The sequence below is a fragment of the Chenopodium album genome, chromosome 19 (assembly GCF_948465745.1).
Source record: "Chenopodium album chromosome 19, dcCheAlbu1.1, whole genome shotgun sequence".
In the NCBI taxonomy this organism is placed as follows: Eukaryota; Viridiplantae; Streptophyta; class Magnoliopsida; order Caryophyllales; family Amaranthaceae; genus Chenopodium; species Chenopodium album.
Genome location: NC_137852.1, coordinates 897,657 through 919,971, shown reverse-complemented (window position 1 = coordinate 919,971; position 22,315 = coordinate 897,657). Strand labels below are relative to the sequence as shown.

At 33.3% G+C, this 22,315-nt stretch overlaps 3 protein-coding genes across 4 annotated transcripts; 1 reads left to right on the top strand and 2 right to left on the bottom strand.

Annotated features, from left to right (window-relative positions):
• The first annotated feature begins 1,680 nt into the window (after window positions 1–1,680).
• Window positions 1,681–4,006, top strand: LOC145595030 (vesicle-associated membrane protein 711-like). The gene is made up of 4 exons (XM_081651381.1): window positions 1,681–2,004; window positions 2,683–2,873; window positions 3,068–3,231; window positions 3,758–4,006. The coding sequence occupies exons 1-4, from the start codon at window positions 1,788–1,790 to the stop codon at window positions 3,846–3,848; spliced, it is 663 nt and encodes a 220-aa protein (XP_081507507.1). The 5' UTR covers window positions 1,681–1,787; the 3' UTR covers window positions 3,849–4,006.
• A 1,389-nt stretch (window positions 4,007–5,395) lies between these two features.
• LOC145594961 (uncharacterized) lies at window positions 5,396–8,567 on the bottom strand. 2 transcript variants are annotated; one of them, XM_081651311.1, is made up of 5 exons: window positions 7,945–8,567; window positions 7,394–7,543; window positions 7,129–7,245; window positions 6,456–7,045; window positions 5,396–6,360 (listed from the first exon to the last, which is right to left on the bottom strand). In XM_081651311.1, exons 1-5 carry the CDS (start codon window positions 8,525–8,527, stop codon window positions 5,668–5,670), a joined length of 2,133 nt encoding a protein of 710 aa, XP_081507437.1. In that variant the 5' UTR covers window positions 8,528–8,567; the 3' UTR covers window positions 5,396–5,667. The 2 variants fall into 2 exon arrangements, with proteins under 2 accessions (XP_081507437.1, XP_081507438.1); XM_081651312.1 differs by having other exon boundaries at window positions 7,138–7,245.
• Window positions 8,568–13,505: 4,938 nt separating this feature from the next.
• LOC145594975 (uncharacterized) lies at window positions 13,506–16,892 on the bottom strand. The gene is made up of 4 exons (XM_081651327.1): window positions 16,043–16,892; window positions 15,786–15,935; window positions 14,924–15,582; window positions 13,506–14,397 (listed from the first exon to the last, which is right to left on the bottom strand). Exons 1-4 carry the CDS (start codon window positions 16,608–16,610, stop codon window positions 13,720–13,722), a joined length of 2,055 nt encoding a protein of 684 aa, XP_081507453.1. The 5' UTR covers window positions 16,611–16,892; the 3' UTR covers window positions 13,506–13,719.
• Between the last annotated feature and the right edge of the window lie 5,423 nt (window positions 16,893–22,315).

Here is a 22,315-nt window from a genome sequence, read left to right as displayed (position 1 = left end):
TTTAGTAAAAATAATTTTAATTTAATAAAAACAAAAAAAATTTAAAGTTTAGCACAAATAATTTTAGTTAAGTAAAAATACATTAGATTATCAAAAATAAGGTGCGAATAAGAATTTGTAAAAATCTATCTAATCTAATATATATATAAAGGGGAGTTTTTTTCCGAGTTTTTAGAGAGCCACGTAGAATCTAATTTTCTTAGCACGCCATGTAGGATTATAAATCTTAGTAATAGCCAATTAAATAAGAGATTATTAATTTATTTTAGAATTAATAACAAATTTTATCTAAATATATAACAAATTTTAGCTCATAAATACACAAAAAAAAAAAAAAACAAAAAAACAAACCGTGCATCGCACGGGTTTCATCTAGTTAATTTTATTTAAGTCAAATAATTTAGTTTAACAAAAATACTTTCAATTTGTCAAAAAAAGTTGGAAAGAACTAGACATAAAAGAAAATCTGTAAATTTACAATTTAATTTGAAAAATTCATTTCAGCTTAAATATTTTTACTGTGGTGAAAATAATTACAATTCATAAAAAATAAGGTGAATACAAAATTTTAGTACAATGGAAATAATTTCAATTTAACAAAAATAAGTAAGGTGAATAAAAGAGGGTCTTACAAGCTGTTACTAATTATAATAGAACAACGAAAAATTGAATGGTTAGTTGTGACTTGTGAGTAATTTTTTTTCTTCTTTTCTTAAAGGTAGTGCCAAGACTGCCAACTATTAGAGATCGAATCTTTGTTTAGTTTAACTAATTTCTACTTATTTCATACAAAAAAGTAAAATCAGATCAGAAAAATAAGTTTAGATCAGATCATTGTTTTTATGTGCAATTTTTTATTGCTGAATATTGTTAAATTTCATAATGTAAAAAATTATGAAAATTGCATATTGATAAAATACACATTATTACAAATTTAAAAGACCCCAGTTGCCCTTCAAAAGAAAAAAAAAGACCCCTCTTGATATATTGATTACCGTACACATTAGGTTAAAGTTTAGTCAAATTAGAAAATCAGATCATATAAGATTATACCAGATTAGATCAACTTAACTTAGCTCAACAAAAATAAGGTGAACTAAACAAACCCTAAGTATCCATTAAAAAAAAATAAAATAAAAAAAAAACCCTAAGTATAGTATTTGCCGTTTGACTATCATTTACTCTGCATTAATCAATCCTTTTTACTTCTTACCAAAAAAGGTATAATTCTTGTTTTCTTTAAAATCCTGCATTAGGACTGTTTAGTTTATGATGATCGCATAATCAAGGTTTTGATCGAATCTCAGGGTTTTCGTGTCGGGTTGTTGAAATTTGGATAAATTCAGATGTGTACCTGATCCCAAAACTTGATTTCATATCCAAAATTCTAGAACCGGATCGAACACCCTAAAATTTCAGGTTAATTAGTCGTAGTTTCGGATCGGATAAAACGGATCGGATATTGTTAACACCCTACCGAGCATGAGTGAAGTACCCGTCTTAGTTTAATTACCAGATGTTAGCATCCAAATTCACCAACCGCCAACTAACCGTCTAACCCCCTTAAATCACCCAAATTTCAAAACCCCTAACTTAAACCCCCAATTTTTCCAATCAAAACACCCCCCAATTCAAATTTCCCACTCCTTCCTCTGTTCATCCCTTGCAAATTTCATCAATTTCTTCTCTTGTTCACTAAAACCCCACTTAACCAAATCAAATACCCAGTTTTTAATCATCAATTAAACCTACTTACTTCCCAAAAATTCAACCTTTTAATTCAGAAAATGGGGATATTATACGGGATGGTAGCTCGGGGAACGGTGATACTGGCGGAGTATACGGCGGCGTCGACAAACGCCGGCACAATTGCGCGGCAAATTCTTGATAAAACTCCTGGAAATAACGATACCCACGTGTCGTACTCTCAAGATCGTTACATCTTCCACCTTAAACGCACTGATGGTCTTTCTGTTCTTTGTATGGCCGACGACTCCCTTGGCCGTATGCTTCTTTCTCTCTCTTTTCGACTGTAATTGCTTGAATTTTCGGAGTTTTTGTTGAATTGATTTCTGGGTATTGATTTTATGTTTTTATTTGATAGTTTAATTAAGCTAAAGTTTGGATTTATTTGGTATTTGATAATGATAATTTTTGAGGGGTTTTAGACTTTTAGTGAGTTTAATCTGTGGTATTGATGATTATGTTTAATTAATGAATATTTGAGTAAAAGATTGGGAAAATATGTTCTTAAGGTTTGAGTTTGCTGGTTGATTGCTATGATTAGTGATATGGAGTATTCTGAATAAATATCCATGGTTTGTAATTGATAGAATTATTTTGTTTATACTGTTGAAAATATAGTATTGAGATGAATTGGGAGAAAATAACACTCTTTTCATTGACATGTTTATTGTATCTTGGAAAAGTTAATGTATTAGGTGTTCAGGTCATTTATGTGAGTATACTCATATGAAAGAGTTTTATATAAGGGGTATGCAAAAACCCGAAAGGCGAAAGCTAGAGTTATTTTTTAATTTTTTTTTTTAAATTTATTTTTTAATTTATTTTGTTTTATTTTATTTTTTTGCCTCTAATTGTTGTGCAAGAGATAATGGTAGGTTTTCTAATTCCTTCAATTCATTTAGCTTAGTACTTCCCTTATAATTTGGATGTGTGCAGGTAGAATACCATTTGCTTTTCTTGAAGACATACATCAAAGATTTGTGAAGAATTATGGACGTGCAGTACTGACAGCCCAAGCGTACGCTATGAATGATGAATTCTCAAGGGTTCTGAACCAGCAAATGGACTACTATTCAAGTGATCCAAATGCTGACAGAATTAATCGTTTAAGAGGTGAAATGGATCAGGTTAGTGCCAGTCAGCTATTTTTATTCATCAGTGGTGTATATAAGAGTATCAGGTTTACTACAAATGAATCTCTACCTGGAGACAAATGGTTGATTATTCAATTTCTTTGACATTCATTTGATGCCCTATTATATATACTGCTTTTTGATGTGTTTTATTGACTTGATTTGTACATATTGACCTGTTTATTTAGGTGAGGAGTGTTATGGTTGAGAACATTGATAAAGTGCTAGATAGAGGTGATCGTTTGGAGTTGTTGGTTGATAAAACTGCAAACTTGCAAGGAAACACTTTTCGGTTCAGAAAGCAGGCTCGCCGTTTTAGAAGCAATGTGTGGTGGAAAAATGTTAAACTTGTGTATGTACTCAAATCTCTCTCTCTTTCTCTTTCCCTTTCTTTTCAGATATGGGTGCTGTCTTATTCATTCTGTGCTTTGAATTTTCTTGCTTCCATTTTTTCACTTCTACTCTAAGAGAGAGCGGGGGGTTGTGGGGGAAAGGGGGGTGTTCATGCCTTGCTGTTCTGTTATTAGATTTGGATTATAAAATCATGGATTCATGGGGGTGCTTAAGTGAAATCTAAGTCCTAGGATCGACTTGTCCCTGCTTTTGCTTCTAGTGTTTATTATTGATATCCTGCCAATATTTGTTTTTTTGGTCATATTCCTCTCCGCTAAAAGAAATTGTATGATGATCAAAAAATGATATAGTGGTCTGAATGGACTGAATCTGATACATATTGTAGGGCTCAGGCAATTGCATGATTAATATGGTTCTTAGAACTATTCTAGAACAATACATAGATTGGACCAATGAATGCTCCACTTCAGAGGTTTCTTAGTATCAATGGAAATCCTTATTTCATGCAATGCTCGATCTTGCAGAGTTGTTCTGGTATTCATTCTCCTGATCATCATATATGCTGTGCTTGCATTCATCTGCCATGGACTTGCACTACCTAGCTGTCTGAAGTGAGGACGGACAAGTCAATTCATGATCATGGTGGTCGGCTGCCACACTCGTAGCTCAGTGGAACATGAGGTCTCTGCTTTCTCTCTTTGTGATCTTTCGTAGTAGCTTATCTAAACTGGATCAATATGGTGTTATCTGTCCAATATTTTTGTCTATTGTACAATGTTATAGAGAAATAGGCAATTCTTTGTATTTTGGATCTTGAATCTTAATGAGGAAGAAAAGAATTGTCCTTTTGGTCTTATATCCTTTGGATTTGTTTTGAGTATGACTCTCCCTAGATTCCTTCATACCAATTTCTGAAACATAAGGTTTTTTAGGTTGGATCAGTTTTGACACCTCTAACTACAAGGCTATTATTTAATGGTTTTACCACTAGAGCAAAGATAAAGCGTAATCTAATCTAAAAGGAACAGATAAGTACAAAAACAAGTAAAATCTAAATCTCTATAAGTTGGGCATAAACCATATAGGAGCAAAGTACTTGGAAATTTTATCACCACCTTCATAAAATGATCTTATTTCTCCGGTGCTAAGTCTAACATACCCATATCTTGCCCACGGACTTCAGTTCCGTATGGAGCACCCCAATATACTCTTGATTCATCATCAATAAAAGTCTATAGCATTCTTTTGACAACTAGGAGCCTTTTATATATGAACCGCAGTAGTATAGTTATCACCAACAAATAACAAAAAATACCCAAATCAACTTTCTCCCACGATGTTGTGCTATGACATGCTTAAAGACCTTGAAATTAATGGTACGGTAGCAATCTCTGTTGTCCCAGAGGTTACATCATTATTGCCATCCTCCCTGAGACTAGAACCTCTTTGGCATAAGACTACAAGTAGATCACCAGCTAACTCCATATACATCTCTTCTTCAATCACCCTTGAATTATCCAAATTTCAAAACCCTTAGAATCTCAATTATTTTTTTTCAATCTACTCATTTCCCAAAAATTCAACCTTTTTTTTTTAAAAAAATATATATATATATTTCAGAAAATGAAGGTATTATACGGGATGGTAGCTTGGGGAACAGTGCCGAGTATACGGCAGCGTCGACAAATGCCGGCACAATTGCGCAGCAAATTCTATTCTTTGTTTGTCCGACGATTCACTTGGCCGTATGCTTCTTTCTCTCTTTTCTCTATGTGATTGGTTGAATTTTGGAAGTTTTTTTAAGCTGTTGAATTTATGTTTTTAATTAGTACTCCGTAGTAAATTAAGCTAAAGTTTGGGTTTATATTGGTTTTAGTGTATACTTTTAATGAATTTTGTGTGGATTTTGGTGGGTTTAATATTGGGTATTCATGATTATGTTTAATTGATGGAAGATTTGAGAAAAATTGTTCTTAAGGTTTGAATTTGATTTGCTGGTTGATTACTATGATTAGTGAGCTAAAAGAATTCTAAATAAAATTCATGAAATGTAATTAAAGTAGGATATTTTATATACTGTTGAAAATAAAATAATGAAATGATTTGGGAGGAAATTAAACCTTTTCAAGATAGAGCTGAAGCCTGAAGATGTAGAATCACACAACATGACAACCTTTTATCATACATAATGTTGCTGTTATTCGTTGCACAATACTATGTTAATTAGTACAATATGCTATAAGAATTATAGCCAAAGATGGAAGAACTAAACATGGTCGTAGTATATGACAGTAGTGGACAGTAATGGTATATTATAAGGGGGAAATCAAACAAAGGTAAATGATAACAACAACACTCTGATACTAAAACTTAAGAAACTCTGAACTGAGCGAGCTGAGAGGCACCACACTGCAGAAATCATACTGCTTGAGGATCAATTGCACACGATCTTGTTCAATGAAGCATCTTTATCTTTATGGTAAACTGTGCGCCTAGGCTTAGGATTTTCTGTGCGCGTAGGCTTAGGAAGTGACCTACCAATCCTCACAATGCAGTAATTTAAAATTTGAAGAAGTTCCTTGTAGAAAGGAATGTAGGATAGCATAAAGATTATGACGGGAAAGAAAGCAACTATGTATAATGCAATCTTGGTCCAGTGTTGCTTGGTATTAATGGTGAGAATTATAGTTGCCGCGAAGGATACCATCATCATTGACACTGAGAGGAAGAGGAGGGTTAAGCCAACAAGCAGTCTTTGAGGAAGAGTTCTTTGGAAGTCTTTCATCCGAAATTGGGAGGTGAGTATGGTGAGAAAAACTACCACTGCTGTTAATCCGAATCCAAGAGAGAGCACGTCAGTTACTGTGAATACTAGGAATAAAGGTTGCCCAAGGAGAACTGGGAGCCCTGTACGTTCATCTGGACCTCCTGGTACTGTATACGCTGCAGCGAAGGCAACAGTGGCTATCAGAATGGTTACCACTGTACAGTGCTCTGCAGTTTGCTTCAGAAACTCTTTGGCCTTCTCACGAAGGTCTGCGTTTTTTCTGGCAAACAGTTCCCGAGCAGTCAAATTATCCTTGTTCCGGTGATCGATCAGGTAATTTGGACAAAGACCTTCCAATTTCTGCGTATACGCATAGACTTATCATAAAACCTAATAGAATGAACACACACACAAATAAGTGTAAGAACAGTATAACATATAAATCTGATAATTACCTCTAATAAACTCAATTCATCGGACAATTGAGTGATTGGAGTTTTGATTTTCGTGTCCATAAGAATTTCTTCTGCGATGGTTAGCTCTGTTGGACTTTTCTTTCCATTCTCATCATCTTTTCCTAGGATGGATGGCTTGTAAGAGTTGTAACCAACCTTGTGCATTATTGTGTTAAAGTCTTTGTCTATGGCTGTTAATTGGCCCCTCCTTGAAAGGTTTTTCTCATTAACAATTTTGAGTATTATTTCTATGTTGCGACTCCTGATTGCAACATGGAACAAATTTTCTTGATTATAATTCAAGTAGTCCACTGCCTGGGGGTACACCTCCAATATCTCTTCGACGATCTCAATACAACCTTTTCTAGCTGCCAAAAGCAATGGAGCTTCATCGTCGCCTATTTGAGGAGTTTTATTTGATGACTGCGTCTTATGGGGTTGACGTATATTAGGAGTAGTTGCCTCATTTTCTAGTGGCATATATGTGTGCTCCCAGGATGTATCTTCTTCAATCAACTTCTTGGCAAGCTTTAGCGCATCCTCGTTGCCCTTCTTCAGCTTTCTAACCTCTTCTATCATGGGACATATGCCTAACACAATCAAGTTACCAATGAGCAAATATGAAGTATATTATACACTCGTACATAGCTTACAAATTAAATCTTGTACTTACAGGTTCTACCTATTATGAAATTAATGGCTGTTTGGATCCTGCCAACTTCTGCAGTTGTTTTTTGACAATGGACTTCTGCAGTTGTGTCTTGTAACTCTTGTTCATGAGTTGAGACAACTGGGAAAAAACAAGGCAAACATTTTACAGGTAATACTAATGAAATGGCCTCTACCAAAACAATGAACTACAGAGTATTAACTATGCTATATATGCTGCAAAAGGATTTGCTAATAAAATGTGAAGACAGTGCTAAAGTTTTACATACTTGAGTAGACGAGCTTCTGTAGAGATCCTAATATAGTTCCACTTTTGAAAGCTGTCGGACTGCGCGCAAGCATTTGTAGAGCAGTCATTTTATGTGGATCTTGTTCATGATATAGCTCGGGATATCTCTCAGTTATATCAAGCGCCACATCTGTAAATTACAATTTACAAATTTTTAGAGCCTTGGAACCTATTAATACTATTCGTAGCTGAAGTGACTTATGGGATTAAGGCTTTGTGTAACTGATTCGAATCTATTAATAGTTTAATACTATTTGAACAAATCTTACATATAAAGATCGTAACATTTATACACACTGTAGGTAAGATGAAGGAACCTGCTGAAACAACACCTCTCACTAGCGGCTAAGCCAGTCTAGCTCCATAGATCAACGCTTGAGAGAAGAGGGGGAGGTAAAGGAATCCCCTTACTCACAAGCAAATAGAAGGTGGGGATCAAACTCGTGACTTTAAAGTCACAAGGTGAGTTCCTACCATAGCTTAATACATGGAGCATCTAAAGGATAGATGATCAATCTTTAAGAAACTTACCAAATTGTCTTGTGAGGATAGCTGTGTGAAGAATGGTCAGGTTATCATTGCGTTTTAAGAAGCGGAGGCGTTCATCCGTTGTTAAGCCTCTTGAGTCACAATACTCGCTGACTTCATTGACAAGATAGAAGTACATACGTCTCCGGCCATAGCGGATAGCCTCAAGGAGAGGAGACTCACCCCATTTATTACTTACCTCTAGCAGTTTAGGTACTTTGTTCAACAGCTTCTCAATAAATAGAATTCCTTTGTTGGAGGTGGCTGCGTCGTGGAGTATGGTGGATCCCCAAGCATTCTGTGGTGTAGATAGTTTTTCAAAGAGATCATCATTAGACAGCGTATCATCAAAAACTATATCCAAGAGTTTATCTGCTAACTTAAAATTTTTAAGGAAACATGCCATATGAAGCACAGTTGATTGGTGTAAGGTCATATGATACAACGGACCAGCTCTAGTCTTACTGCAAAGCTCTATGACACGGTCGTTCTTACTAGGGTCATTCTTACATAGGTTAAGCGCGTGCACTATATCTGCCGTTAGCTTATTGTTTTGTGCCTTTCGGCGTTGGTATTCAGCCTCCATGACGATAGGCCAAGGAGATTGGAATTTGGAAGAGGGAAGGAAGGAAATGGGGCAACTGATGATCAAACCTCAAGCTATGGAGTTAATTTATAGGCAACCAACTTCACACTGAATACCATTTTTCATAGGGCAAAAAATAATATCTTAACAAGTGCTAGAAAAGGAATTTTACTTTTTGAAAAAATATGTTTAAATTCCCTTTTTCCTCTCTTTATGAAAATAGTCGTGTTGTTAAAGCTTTATTATATTACGGAGTAAAATTTAGGAAAATTTGTGACATATTCTTTAATTTTTGTAAGTGATCATAAATTTTTTGTAAGTGAGATCTTTCATGTACTCATACCATATATGGACTTTTTTTTAGGAAATTTTGTCACAAATCACCCATTAAAAACACTTTTTTGTGAAAAATCACCCACAATAAAAAAAATGTTGTAAAAAACCACCTACACTTACAAAATTGTTGCAAAAAGTCACCCACTGTCCGAAACAAGTTAGTGACCATATTTATTGGTGTTGACCGCCCTCCCCTGACGTTGACCACCCTCCCTATGCCCTAGAATTCACCGAAAAAGTCCATTCGCCCTTTCCCCTCACCTTCCCCCTCGATAACCCCTAAAATTCACTCGGAAAAGTCTGGTCAACCATCCCCCTCCCCTTCCCCCTCAATATCCCCGCACACAAAATGTTATCGGATCGGAGTGGTTTGCGAGGTGTAGGGGGTAAATATTAGAGGTTTTCGAGGGGGAGTGAATATTAGGGGTTTTCGGGGGGTGGGGGGTGAGGTGGCCAAACTTTTCTGGCGAATTGCAGGGATTTTCAAGGGTTGGAAAGGGTGGTTAATGCCGGGGGAGAGCGGTCAGCGACCTGAATCTGGCAGTGGGTGGCTTTTTGCAATATTTTTTTTTGTTTGAGTGGTTTTTTATTATGGGTACGTGGTTTTTCACAAAAAAGTATTTTTAGTGGGTGGTTTTTGACAAAATTTTCTTTTAATAAGTAAGAATTACGAGTACAACGTGAAAAGCCTGTTCTAAGCAATTATTGGTTTCTCTTTAGTTTGCATTTACATGCTTCAAATTTTTTTGCACTTATTTAACTATTATACCTCAAATTTGGTTAAAATTAAATTATTCAAGTTGATATGCGAAGAACAATGTAATTTATCATTTCTCAATTGGTTAAAACTCTCTTTGGATGGTAAGAGAGGATGCACATTATGATTCACTTACAACAAATCTTTGAGCCAAATAGGGTTTTCTTAAGAGTAGCAAATCATGTAGGTTGATTCTTGTTAATTATTATCGATCCTATTTAATTACTGGTTTATGTAATTGATGTTGTTTATCTCACTAATTAGCTATTTCTAATGTCATTCGCATAGATTGATGAAAAAGATGTTAATATGCTTGCTTATGGTATATATCCCTCTTGTCTTGACTTCTCATTGAAGGTAAAGATTCAAGCTCACATTCGATCTCTTCTTACTTTATTCTATGTATCATTGTTGCTTAAAAAAGTTAATGCTGGTCTAATTTGATTTACAGCCATATAGATAGATATATAAGTTCGTTTTTATGGCAGGTTGAAAAGCTCTTCAACTCTTCGTTGCCAATTTCTTTTTTGGTCTTTCTAGTTTATTTTGTGTGTTCTTCTTTATTTGTTCTTGTAAAAAAAAAATAAAAAAAAAATAAAACCTTGTTTCATTTTAATGCAATTAGATTTAGGTGTCTGTAAGTGTATTTTTAAGGGTATTATTTTACTTATATAAGTCATAATATAAGATATGAACAAGTTCAAATCAATTTAGGCACGTGAAGGTGGAAATTCTTACCCTTTTCCCCACTCTCAACTCCCAATTAAGTACTGTTTTAATAAAACCTTAATTCTTAATTTGTAATTTGGCCTAAAAGCCTTTGCAACTTGCAAGATAGTAGAATCACAACTTGTCAGCTTTTATCACACATTTACGCATTATTACCTTTTGCTTCAAGATAGTGTACAAGTATTATGCTTTATTATAGACTACGATGACTAAAATCACTTAACACCAAATTATAACATGCATTTTGTCAAATATATATACTACGTGTGTATATATATATATATATATAACATGCATGTGCTTTGCCTTGGAATATATTCATTAATTTATCCAAGGCCTTATCTTTTGAAAAAGTTGAAAAGTCTGGTTGTGAACTTGTGACTAACATAAGTCATACGGAGTAACAATCATAGGGAAGGAATATAAGGGATAAGCCAGAAAGCTGTATATGTAGAAGTGCTTTACAGTTTACATACATTCATATTTGGCCATTTGGAGTAAATGTGTTACACGTTTGATACTTTACTTTATGCACTACTTGTAGTCTTGTACATATTGATTATATTCATCTTAGTTTCCTTAGAGTTTAGACACATAAAAGAGTTGCGATGCAACCACCCCTGTGAACATTATATCATTTATTACACAAAAATAAGTAACCAAACATCTACATCTGCCACAATGGGACTTCCAAATTGTGACATGGAGATGGGCTGCTGACTCATATGATCAACCATAAGTACGTCCATAACTATAATAATTAGGAAAATTTGTGAGGAAGGTCATTTTAAATAGACTTTTTTGTGAGAAAGGTCCTTTTATGAGAAAGGTGGCGCAAAATATCCTTATATCATGTTTGGGTTGTGAGGAGGGTCCTATGACCTTTTAAAGTAGCACCGGGAACGCCCTGGCTACACTAGTTTGTATTGTTATGAGTACTAAATCAATGCGGGGTAGCATTCGTAGCAATTCTTGTAACATATGCTCACATGAGTCACATCCAGATTGGCAAATTCTTCAATCAAAACACCCCCAAATCAAATTTCTCACTCTCTTGCAAATTTCACCAATTTCTTCTCTTTCTCACTAATCCCACCTTCCCAAATCAAACAATAATGTCTTCAATAAATTAAATCTTCTCATTTTCCAAAATTTCAACAATTTTTTAATCCTGAAAAATGGGATAATTGTACGGGATGGTAGCTCGGGGAACGGTGGTACGCGGAGTACGGCGGCGTCGACAAACGCCGGCACAATTGCGCGACATATTTGGTTTGCTTCTTTTTCTCTCTTCTTCATTGTGATCGGTTGAATTTTGAAAGTTTTTGTTGAATTTATGTTTTAATTGATTATATAATTAATCTAAAGTTTGGGTTTATTTAAGCTTTAGTGTATAATTTTAAGGATATTTTTTTACAATCACCACCTAGGCTATAATTGTTGTTGTTTTAGGAATTACTACTTAGGCCCTGCCTGGATTGACGGAAATAGGCCGGAATAATTTAAGGCTTAATAATTACTGACCATGGTACACTGCCTGGAATAGGGGGAAATAATTTGGGCTGAACATTTTACCCCCAAAATGAGGGTAATACATTACCCAGGCCCCCCCTAGGGTAACAATTCAGGGGTTAAAATTTATAACCCAAACTTCATCCCTTTCACATTGTACTGATTGTAGCCGCTCACTCATTTTCTCTCCACTATTATTCTCTCTCTTTGAAATTCCTTTGTATTTTTTTTTTTTTTTAAAAAAAGTCATATTTCCTCTGTATTTTTTACGGGAATTTCCTCTGTATTTGGTTAATGATTGTTCTTATCATCAACTTCGAATTTTTTATTTTTTTTATTTTTGAAGAATAATCGAATTCGAAGTTTGACACATTCGTGAATTGTTATTTGATACTTGATCTGTTTCAAATGAATAATTTAGTTTCAAATTTATAAGATTATTTGGTTTCTGCCTTTTTTACTTTATATTTGGATTATTAGATGGGCTTTTCTTGTTTTTGTTTTGTTTTGTTTTTTTTTTTTTTTTTTCCCATTTTTTTTGAAATTTGATGATAAATTTTAATATACTTCTTAACATTTTGATGTGATGTGTGAAGTTGATCCGTAAAATCCAGTGATATATGTCCTGAATTTCAATACTACTATTAATTTGATATCAAAGTGTATTTAAATTTTATTAATTTTTTTAAAAAAGCATGTTTGTTTTCAAAAAAAAAAAAAAAAAAAAAAAGCATGTTCATATGAATCTTATTTCAAGTGTCTGAAAGAATCATCCGTTTCCCATTATTTGTTTCACTTAAACCAAACCTTGTCTGATTTTACTTCCTTGAAATCTTCTCCCTTAATTAGTCCTCTAGTATCAATTTCCCCAATACAATTTACCCTTGTAATGAGTACCCCTAATACAGGCAAGGCCTTACAGTTTTTTTTTATTGAAATTTACCACTTATATTTTATAAAAATAATAAAACTTCCCACCATCTTGAATGATGATATCCTGGTGGGGCTCACAAACGGTCTTTCCTTTCTTCCTCTCTCTTTCGATACTCAATCTTTTGACTTCGTTTCCTTTTTAATTTTGCGCAAATACTAAAATCAAATTGCTAAATTAAAAATTAGGGTTTTGAATTTCATTGTTCTTGCTTCAAATTTCAAAAATCTAGCAATTCGTTTTCAAGCTATGTCTCAATTTAGATGGAAGTGGAAAAAGAGGGAAGTGAAAATCGAGTAAAAAAGAAAGAAAATGGAGGGAAATAGGATGGATGACGTCATTTTTAAGGGGTTGGTCAAAGTGGTGGAAAATTTTAGTGTTTTGGAAAAATGTAGGCGGTAAATTTCAACAAAAAAAAAAAAAACTGTAGGAGGTAACTTCTAAAACAATCACAATTGTAGATGGTAATTGTCAACAAAATCCTAATTTTGAGTTGAAGTTTGGGAAAACTTGGTTTTAAGGTTTTAGTTTACTTGTTGATTACTATGATTAATGAGCTGGAGTATTCTAAATAAAAATTCATGATATGTAATTAAAGTAGGATGTTTGTATATACTGTTGAAAATAATTAAAGTAATAAAATGATTTAAGAGAATATGAATCATCTTTCAAGATATATAACAACCTTTTATCACATATAATGTTGCTGTTTATTCATTAAGACAATATAATATAAGATGTATAGCCAAAGATGGAAGAACTAAACACGATTTACACCATATATATATATATGACAATAGCGGACAATAATGGTAGATAATAAGGGGGAATTTAAACAAAGGCAAATGATAACAACAACAACACTCTGATGCTAAAAATTTCGAAAAACTGAACTGAGCGAGCTGAGAGGCACCCGCACTGCAGAAATCACACTTGTTGAAGAGGAATGTCGTCACACGAACTTGCATCTTTATCTTTAGGTTTTTGTGTTCTTTTAAGCTTAGAAAGAGACTTACCAATCCCCGAAATGCAGTAATCTAAAATACGAAGAAGTTCCCGGTAGAAAGGAATGTAGGATAGCATAAAGATTATGACAGGAATGAAAGCAACTATGTATAGTGCAATCTTGGCCCAGTGCTGCTTGGAGTTGATGGTGAGAATTATAGTTGCCGCGAAGGATACCATCATCATTGACACTGACAGGAAGAGGAGGGTCAAGCCAACAAGCAGTCTTCGAGGAAGAGCTTTTTGGAAGTCTTTCATTCGAAATTGTGAGGTAAGTATGGTGAGAAAGATTACCACTGCTGTTAACCCGAATCCAAGTGACAGAACATCAGTTACGGTGAATACTAAGAATAAAGGTTTCCCAAGGAGGACCGGGAGCCCTGTGCGTTCATCTGGACCTCCCGGTACTGTATATGCTGCAGCGAAGGCAACTGTGGCTATCAGAACGGTTACCACTGTACAATGCTCTGCAGTTTGCTTCAAATATTCTTTGGCCTCCTTACGAAGCTCTGTGTTTGTCTTGGCAAACAGTTCCCGAGCAGTCAAATTGTCGTTATTCCGGTGGTTGATCAGGTAATCTGGACAGAGATTTTCCAATTTCTGTGGATACGCATAGAAATATCATAAAGGAAAAATATATCAGTAATAATATGTCCTTTCACCAGTCTTTCAAAAATATAATGACCAATAATTTGATTATTATTTTGGAATAAAATAACCTTTGACATGCATCTTTTATAGAACAAAAAATCGGTAATCTGTTTGATTGGTTAAACCGGACAAGTGCCGCAATGTGATAATTAAAGGTTTTTAAAATTTAATTAAATTTTTTTTTTCCTTTCAAAAATATGATTTAAACATATTTTTTCTTAAAAAAAAAGTGATTATAATTAAATAAGAAATATTAAAAATAATTTTTTTTTTTTTTAAAAAAAAAACAACCTACCAATTACTATGCACGTGTCACAATTAACCTATTTAACAAGTTACCAAGTACCAACTAGTCACGACGTTCTATTTATACAAGATGCATGTAAAAAGCTTTATTCTTGACAATTTTAGAACGAACACATACTAATAAGTATAAGAACAGTATAGCATATAATTAAATCTGATAATTACGTACCTCTAGTAAATTTAATTCATCGGACAATTGGCCGATTGGAGTTCTGATTTTTGTGTCCATAAGAAGAACTTGTTCTTCGGTGTTGGATGGCTTGTACCCAGCCTTATGCATTATGGTGTTAAAGTTTTTGTCTACGGCTATTAATTGGCCCCTTCTTAGAAGATTTTGCTTTTTAACAATGTCGATGATTTCATCGTGTCGACTCTTGATTGCAACATGGAATAAATTTTCTTGATTATAATTTAAGTAGTCCACTGCCTGGGGGTATTGTTTCAGTATCTCTATAACAATCTCAATACAACCTTTCTTAGCTGCCAAATGCAATGGAGCTTGATGGTCGCCTTTTCGAGGATCTTTGTTTGAATGACCTTCTTCTCCAGACTTGTCACCTGATTTGTCGTCAGAGTCTCCGTGGACTGGACTGGGATTCTTCTTTTTACCTATATTAGGAGTAGTTTCTGCTTCTAGTGGAAAATATGTGTTCTTCCAAGATTTATCTGATTCGATCAACTTCTTGGCAAGCTCAAGCGCGTCTTCATTGCCCTTCTTCTGCTCTCTCACTTTATTTATCATGGTATATATGAAATTTCCAGCTTCTGCAGGTGTGCCTTGTTCATCTGTTGAGACAGCAGGTGTGCCTTGTTCACCTGTTGAGACAACTGGAAAATAAAATAGCAAACATATCACAACAGGTAATAATAATAGGAATTTTCGACACTTACCACCTATAATAGTTGTTGTTTTAGGAATTACCACCTATAATTTGTAAAAACAACAAAACTTCTCACCTACTTAGCTCTTAACTCATATGTGACACGAGTAGAAAAATGTGAAGAGAGTTGAAAAGAATTACAGTACATACATGTGTAGACAAGCTTCTGTAGAGGTCCTAATACAGTTCCACTTTCGAAGGCTGTTGGACTGCACGCAAGCATTTGAAGAGCAGTCATTTGATGACTATCTTTTTCATCATATAGCTCTGGATATCTCTCAGCTATGTCAAGCGCAACATCTGCAAATAACAATTTACAAGTTTAAAACCTCGGTAATTATTGTTAATATTATTATTTGAACAAAACATTAAGACAAGGAAGCATAAAAAAGATAGATGAAACTCACCAAAATTTCTTGTGAGGATAGCCATGTGAAGAATGGTCATGTTATCTTCGCGTTTTAAGAATACATCAAGACATTCATTCTTTGTTAAACCTTTTTTTTCACAATAATCCTCGACTTCTTTGACAAGAAAATTGTACATACCTTTCCTGCCATAGCGGATAGCCTCAAGGAGAGGAGACTCGCCCCATTTATTATGTACTCTTAGCAGATCAGGTACTTGGTTCAACAGCTTCTTAACAAATGATTTTCCTTTGTTGGAGGTGGCTGCGTCGTGGAGTATGGTGGATCCCCAAGAATTATTTTGTGTAGATAGTAAATCATAGAGCTCATAATTTGATGAAGCGTTAGCAAAAACTATATCCAAGAGTGTTTCCGCTAACTCAAATTTTTTAAGGAAACATGCCATATGAAGCACAGTTGATCCGTGTAAGGTCATATTATACAATGGACCGCCTTCAATCTCATTGCAAAACTTTATGACCTTATCATCTTTATCATGGCTAAGGGCGTGGAATAATTTTGCATTTAGCTTATCTTCGTCTTGGTATCGATTTTCATCCGCCATCATGACAGATTATTGATAGGCCAAGGCGAGGAGATTGAAATTTGGAAGGAAATGGGGTAACTGATGATCAAACCTCAAGCTATGGAGTCAATTTATAGGCAACCAACTTCACACTAGTAGCATTTTTTGTATGGCCAAAAATTAAATCATAACAAGTGCTAGGAATTAAGTAAGGAATTTTACTTTGTTTAAAAATAAGTTTACATTTCCTTTTTAATTTCCCTCTCTCAAAGTCTAGATTAAAAAAAAAAAAAAAAAAAAAAAAAAAAAAAAAAAAAAAAAAGAAAAGAAAAGTTGTGTTCTTAAACCTTTATTATATCCAAAACTTAAGATCCTATTCTAAGCATATATCCAATTCAATGATAAGACTTCATACAATTACTATTGGATTCTTTTTAGTTAGCGTATTCATGAACATGGATGCAAAAGTTTCTCATTTCTTAAGAGTAGTTTACAATCTTGGAATTAATTGATTTCTTTTTAGTTCGCGGCATGTTATACTTCATTTATTTAATGATCTTGGAACTACACAAGGTTATCTTACTAATTTAATTGGCTAGTTCTAATTATTGTCATCATCCACATGAATTTGTAAAAGAATGATATTAATCACAGTCTTGGTATACATCCCTCATGTCTTAACTTCTCAACAATTATATTATATGTGCTCTATTAATTAAGATCTTTGGGCATCATACGTACAACACCAAATTTATTAGATTTATTGCCTAGAAAATGGTACAAGTATTATATTATGTGCTTTACTCCGTATTAATTTAGATCTTAGGGCATTATTATACAACACCAAATTTGTGAATAATTTAAAATTGAAATAAAATACATGTGCTTGGTCTTGGAATAGATTCCTCTAAGCCCCCATCTATTGAGAAAGGGAATAAAAAAATTCTTGTTGTGACATCCTCCAACATAAGCCATAAAAGCAAATTGCAATCATAGGCCAGATAGCTTTAAGATACTATACAAATTATGAAATTACAAATCAACTGCTATTTGTCGCTCCCATTTTACCAGGTAACGCTCCCTTTTTTACTTGAATGGACCACTATGCCCTTTATGCAATTTGGGTTATAAAAAGGACCTTGTTCCCCATTTGGACACAATACATGAAACGGTCCCCTTACTTCACGACATTGTTGTCCCGAGCTTCCCAAAATCGGTCCCCACGACCATGCAACCAAATCGGTCCCCACGACCACCTAAATTTTCTATTTTCAAAAATCGTTAAATTTGCCGACGGGTCTTGGGTCATGGACGGCGAGTGGAACATACGTACGCCGGAGAATGCGTCGGATCATTCTGTAAGTTTTTTTTTTTTTTTCGGTAATTAGGACATCCGCCTAAAATTTCCGGATGTCCTAGGTACATCCGCCTAAAATTTCCGGATGTACCAAGGAACATCCGGAAATTTCAAGCGGATGTACCTAGGGACATCCGGAAATTTTAGGCGGATGTCCCTACTATTTTTTTTTTTTTAAGTACGTTTATTAAGTTTTTTTTTTATGTATTTTTTTTTCGTGGTCTTGTGCTTATTGTTGTGATTTAGTATTTGATAATTAATGTAATTTTGTTGTATTAATATGATTATTAGTAATATGTTTATTTTTTGTTTCATTATTATTATTATTATTATTATTATTATTATTATTATTATTATTATTATTATTATTATTATTATTATTATTATTATTATTATTATTATTATTATTATTATTATTATTATTATTAGTAATATGTTGATATTATTGTTGTTGTTTTAGTTGATATTATTATTGTTGTTGTTGCTGTTATTTTTATTGTTGTTGTTGTTGTTGATATTGTTATTATTAATTAGTAGAAATATAATTTTAATATTAATATTAATATTATTAATATTTTTATTATTAATTAGTAGAAATATAATTTTAATATTAATATTAATATTATTAATATTATTATTATTATTATTATTGTTATTGTTATTATTATTATTATTTATTTATTAATTAACGTTATGGTCTTATAAATTGTTTTGTAGTTGTTGTTATAATTTTTTATTATCATTAATATTGTTAATGTTTTGTATTTGTTGTTATTATTATTAGTATTGTTATTAGTATTGTTATTATTATTATTATTATTATTATTATTATTATTATTAGTATTGTTTTTATTATTTTTATTATTTTAATTATAATTATTATTATTATTATTATTATTGTTTTTATTATTATTATTTTGACATAAAGCATGTTTTGTTTAATTTGTATAGGATATGGAATCTGAGGAAGGCGGTGACGGTGTGAATTATAGTGGGAATTTTGTCACCGATACGTTTTTTCCTACATTTGACGATGCTGTTACATGGGCTGATGGTGTTTCCATAAAATTGGGATTTATATTGGTGAAATTGTCTTATAACAAAACCAGATATAGTCGGCCGTATCGGTATTTGCGATGTGATCGGTCACGAAGGAGCAAGCCGAGAGATTTGGAGAACGCGATACGGAAGGACACCAAAACCAAAGCTAATGGTTGTCCATTCTACATCAAGATATATTCTGATGTCAGCAGCGAAAGTTGGAAGATCATTGCGAAAAATGATCACACCGGGACACATAACCACCCAATGATTGTGTACCCAGAGGGTCACCGTAAAGTGAGCGAATTGAGTCCGGGTGCAAAACAGGTTGTGCGGGACATGACAAAGTCCAAGGTTGCTCCCCGTAACATCAAGTCCATGGAACTTCCGGAAATTTTGGGCGGAAGTTCCTGGGATCCGAAAATAAAAAAAATAAAAAAATTACCTCGTCTCCACCATCGCCGCCGCCGCCTACGCCCCTGCCACCAGCGCCGCCGAAGGTCCTCCCTCCGAATCTCAGCCTAATCCGCCTCGAATCACCCATTTTCTTTTGTGTTTATGATGATTGTTGTTTTTTTAAAAAATGAAGAACAATTTTGGAATTTTTTTTTAAAAAAAAAAAAAAATTGTTTTAGAGAGTTAGAGAGTAAGAGAGTTTGAGAGTAAGAGAGTTAGAGAGAGAAGTAAAGAAGTGAGAAATGTTGGTCGGGAAGGAAAAAAACCGTATTTATATATTAGGGGTAAAATTGGAATTTCAAGAAAAAAAGGGAGCGTTACCCGGTAAAATGGGAGCGACAAATAACAACACCCAATTACAAACATATACCTATATAAGGGATAATAAATGTGTTACACGTTTTCTTTTTTCTTTATTTTCTACATTAACATAGACGGAATCACTAAAGATTTGCAATTTATTTTTTGATGCATAAGAGGGCCAAGCTTAGAACAAACTAACTAATGACTCACAGTACAGTACATATACTACGTAGATGAGAATTGACTTTTGTTTTCGATTACCATCCATTCATCCCTAATACATAGTATATTAATCAACTAAACTATTGGACATCTGTATCTTATACACTTTTTTTTTTGACAAGATCTATATCTTATACATTAAATTAATTACCATAAAGAAATTTCTCATATATAAAGCTAAGAAACTTAGGTGCTCTCAGTTTTTATTTATTTATTTATTTTTTTTGTTACAACTTTTTGTTTAATGTAATACGTAGTATTAGTATTCATACACTTGTGCTTTCACTACTACAAAAAGAGCATTTTCTCGACGCTATGGCTTCGACACTGAGGCAAGAGGGTCAACTGTAAATAATGATATTCGTGTTTTCTCGACGCTTTTTAATGTCGAAATTAAAGTAAATTTCGACATCAAAAAGCGTCGAGAATGTTAACATGTGCCTTGCACGTGGACCCGATTAGCTGAACCCACGGAATTGATAAAAATAAAAATAAATAAATAAAACCGCCCAATTCAACATCACAGACCTTCAAGGCTTCAACTCATATTCTTAATCTTAACCCTAACTATTCTGTATTCCTTTTCCTTTATTCGATCTGAATTCTACAAAGGGATTCATGGCCTAGATTTCGTTCACAAATTTTCTTTTTCCTTGCGTCTCTCATAATTCTGCTTTCTGAAGTTTCACTACTCGTCCTCAATTGTACGGAGTAATCAATTTCATCCTTCTCTATGTCGATATTATTGAGGTTTGTCTAATTTTCAAATTGTATGTTATAGATTGTTTTCCGATGTTGATAATTTTTCAATAATATCTCAAAATATTGGTCAGTTTACTCAGATATGGGTTAGATTCATGAAGAACATAATTTTAGGGATTGTTTGTATGTGTATACATATTGTTATGTTAAATTATTTGCTGCTTTTCTAATTCAATTTCGAAACCATTGATCATCATATGTTTGAAGCACGATTCGGGTTTATTTTTATTTTTGTGACTCTCTTTGATTATAGATTTAGAGTGTTAATTTTTCTGGGTTGCGTTTTGTAGTGGGAAAAGATAATGATTTGGTTATTTTTATTTTCTTCAATTGTTTAGATTCATAAAAATATTAGTCTTATTATAAAGGAATGTAAGCTCTTGAATCATAAGAGATTGAGATGAGATAGCTACCTAGTTCGAATCTCACACCGAAAAGAACGGCGTTCCCACTTCTATCAGATTGTAGAATTAGTATCTTTGACTCTTTGTATGTAATGCAGAGTATTTTATTGTACTACTACTTTTTTTATTTTTCAAATTTGTGATTCACTTATGCTAGATAATGATTGGTGTTATAATTTATATTAGTATCTTTGTATGTGATGCAGAGTGTCAAGGGGCCTGCTAAATCAACTTATCCATTCGAAACTTTATGTAAGTGTTAAATTTGTCAATCTTTATTATCAATTCTTTCCTCCATCTTGTCTAATTTTTTTATTTTTTGGATTAATTTCTAATAATTTGCTACATACAAGATAGATTCTTTCAAGAATTAAACCAGATTTGAATTTCTACAACTAATAAGTAGTAATAGCTCCAATTCAATAGTCATGTGTTTGGCATGTTTTTATCCTTGTTAGGATTTATATACGAATATAAATTGTGCTATAAAGTATGTTTAGGATTTTTTTTATTGGAGTTTTATTTGATCACTCTTTTTTTTTTTTTTTTTTTTTTTTTGAAGAGTATTTGATCACTCTTTGTTATTACATAGTATTATGTTTTGGGGTGTGTTTAGTTAATGATTTTGTGGTCAGTTGATTGTCCATCATGAGAACAAAATAGGGGTTCCAAGGAATAAATGTGCTCTGGACCTATATTTTCTAGCTAGACATTTATCTGCTACCAGTTTAATTTCTCAGGTTCATGAAGGCAAATTTTTTTATTTTGGAGTGAAGATTTTGTGATCAATTTGCCTAGAACTTAGTTTCTGCTTAGTAATGTTGACGTTAAGGCCGATTTTATTGCATTATACTATTAGACAAGAATGTGGTCAAAAGGCCATTGTTATTATTTAGACTATAAATTTAATTTGGTGACTTAACAAATTGGGCTAAAGCTTTGACTAAGAAATTTTATTACCGAATTGAGTTAGTTTACTTCTATAATCACTCTGGCAATGCTGGCCTATTTCTAATCAGTAATTTTCTTGTGCAGGTTCTCCTTCGCGTATAGACAACAAGGTCTATACTTTGTCTTCTTTGAGTTATGTGTCATTAAAAGATAATATGTACTTCGTATTAACTATGATGTCTTTATTAATTTTCCCAATGGATTTTCAGTGAGCTCCATCAATGAAATAGTTTAGAAGATTTGAATTAGAC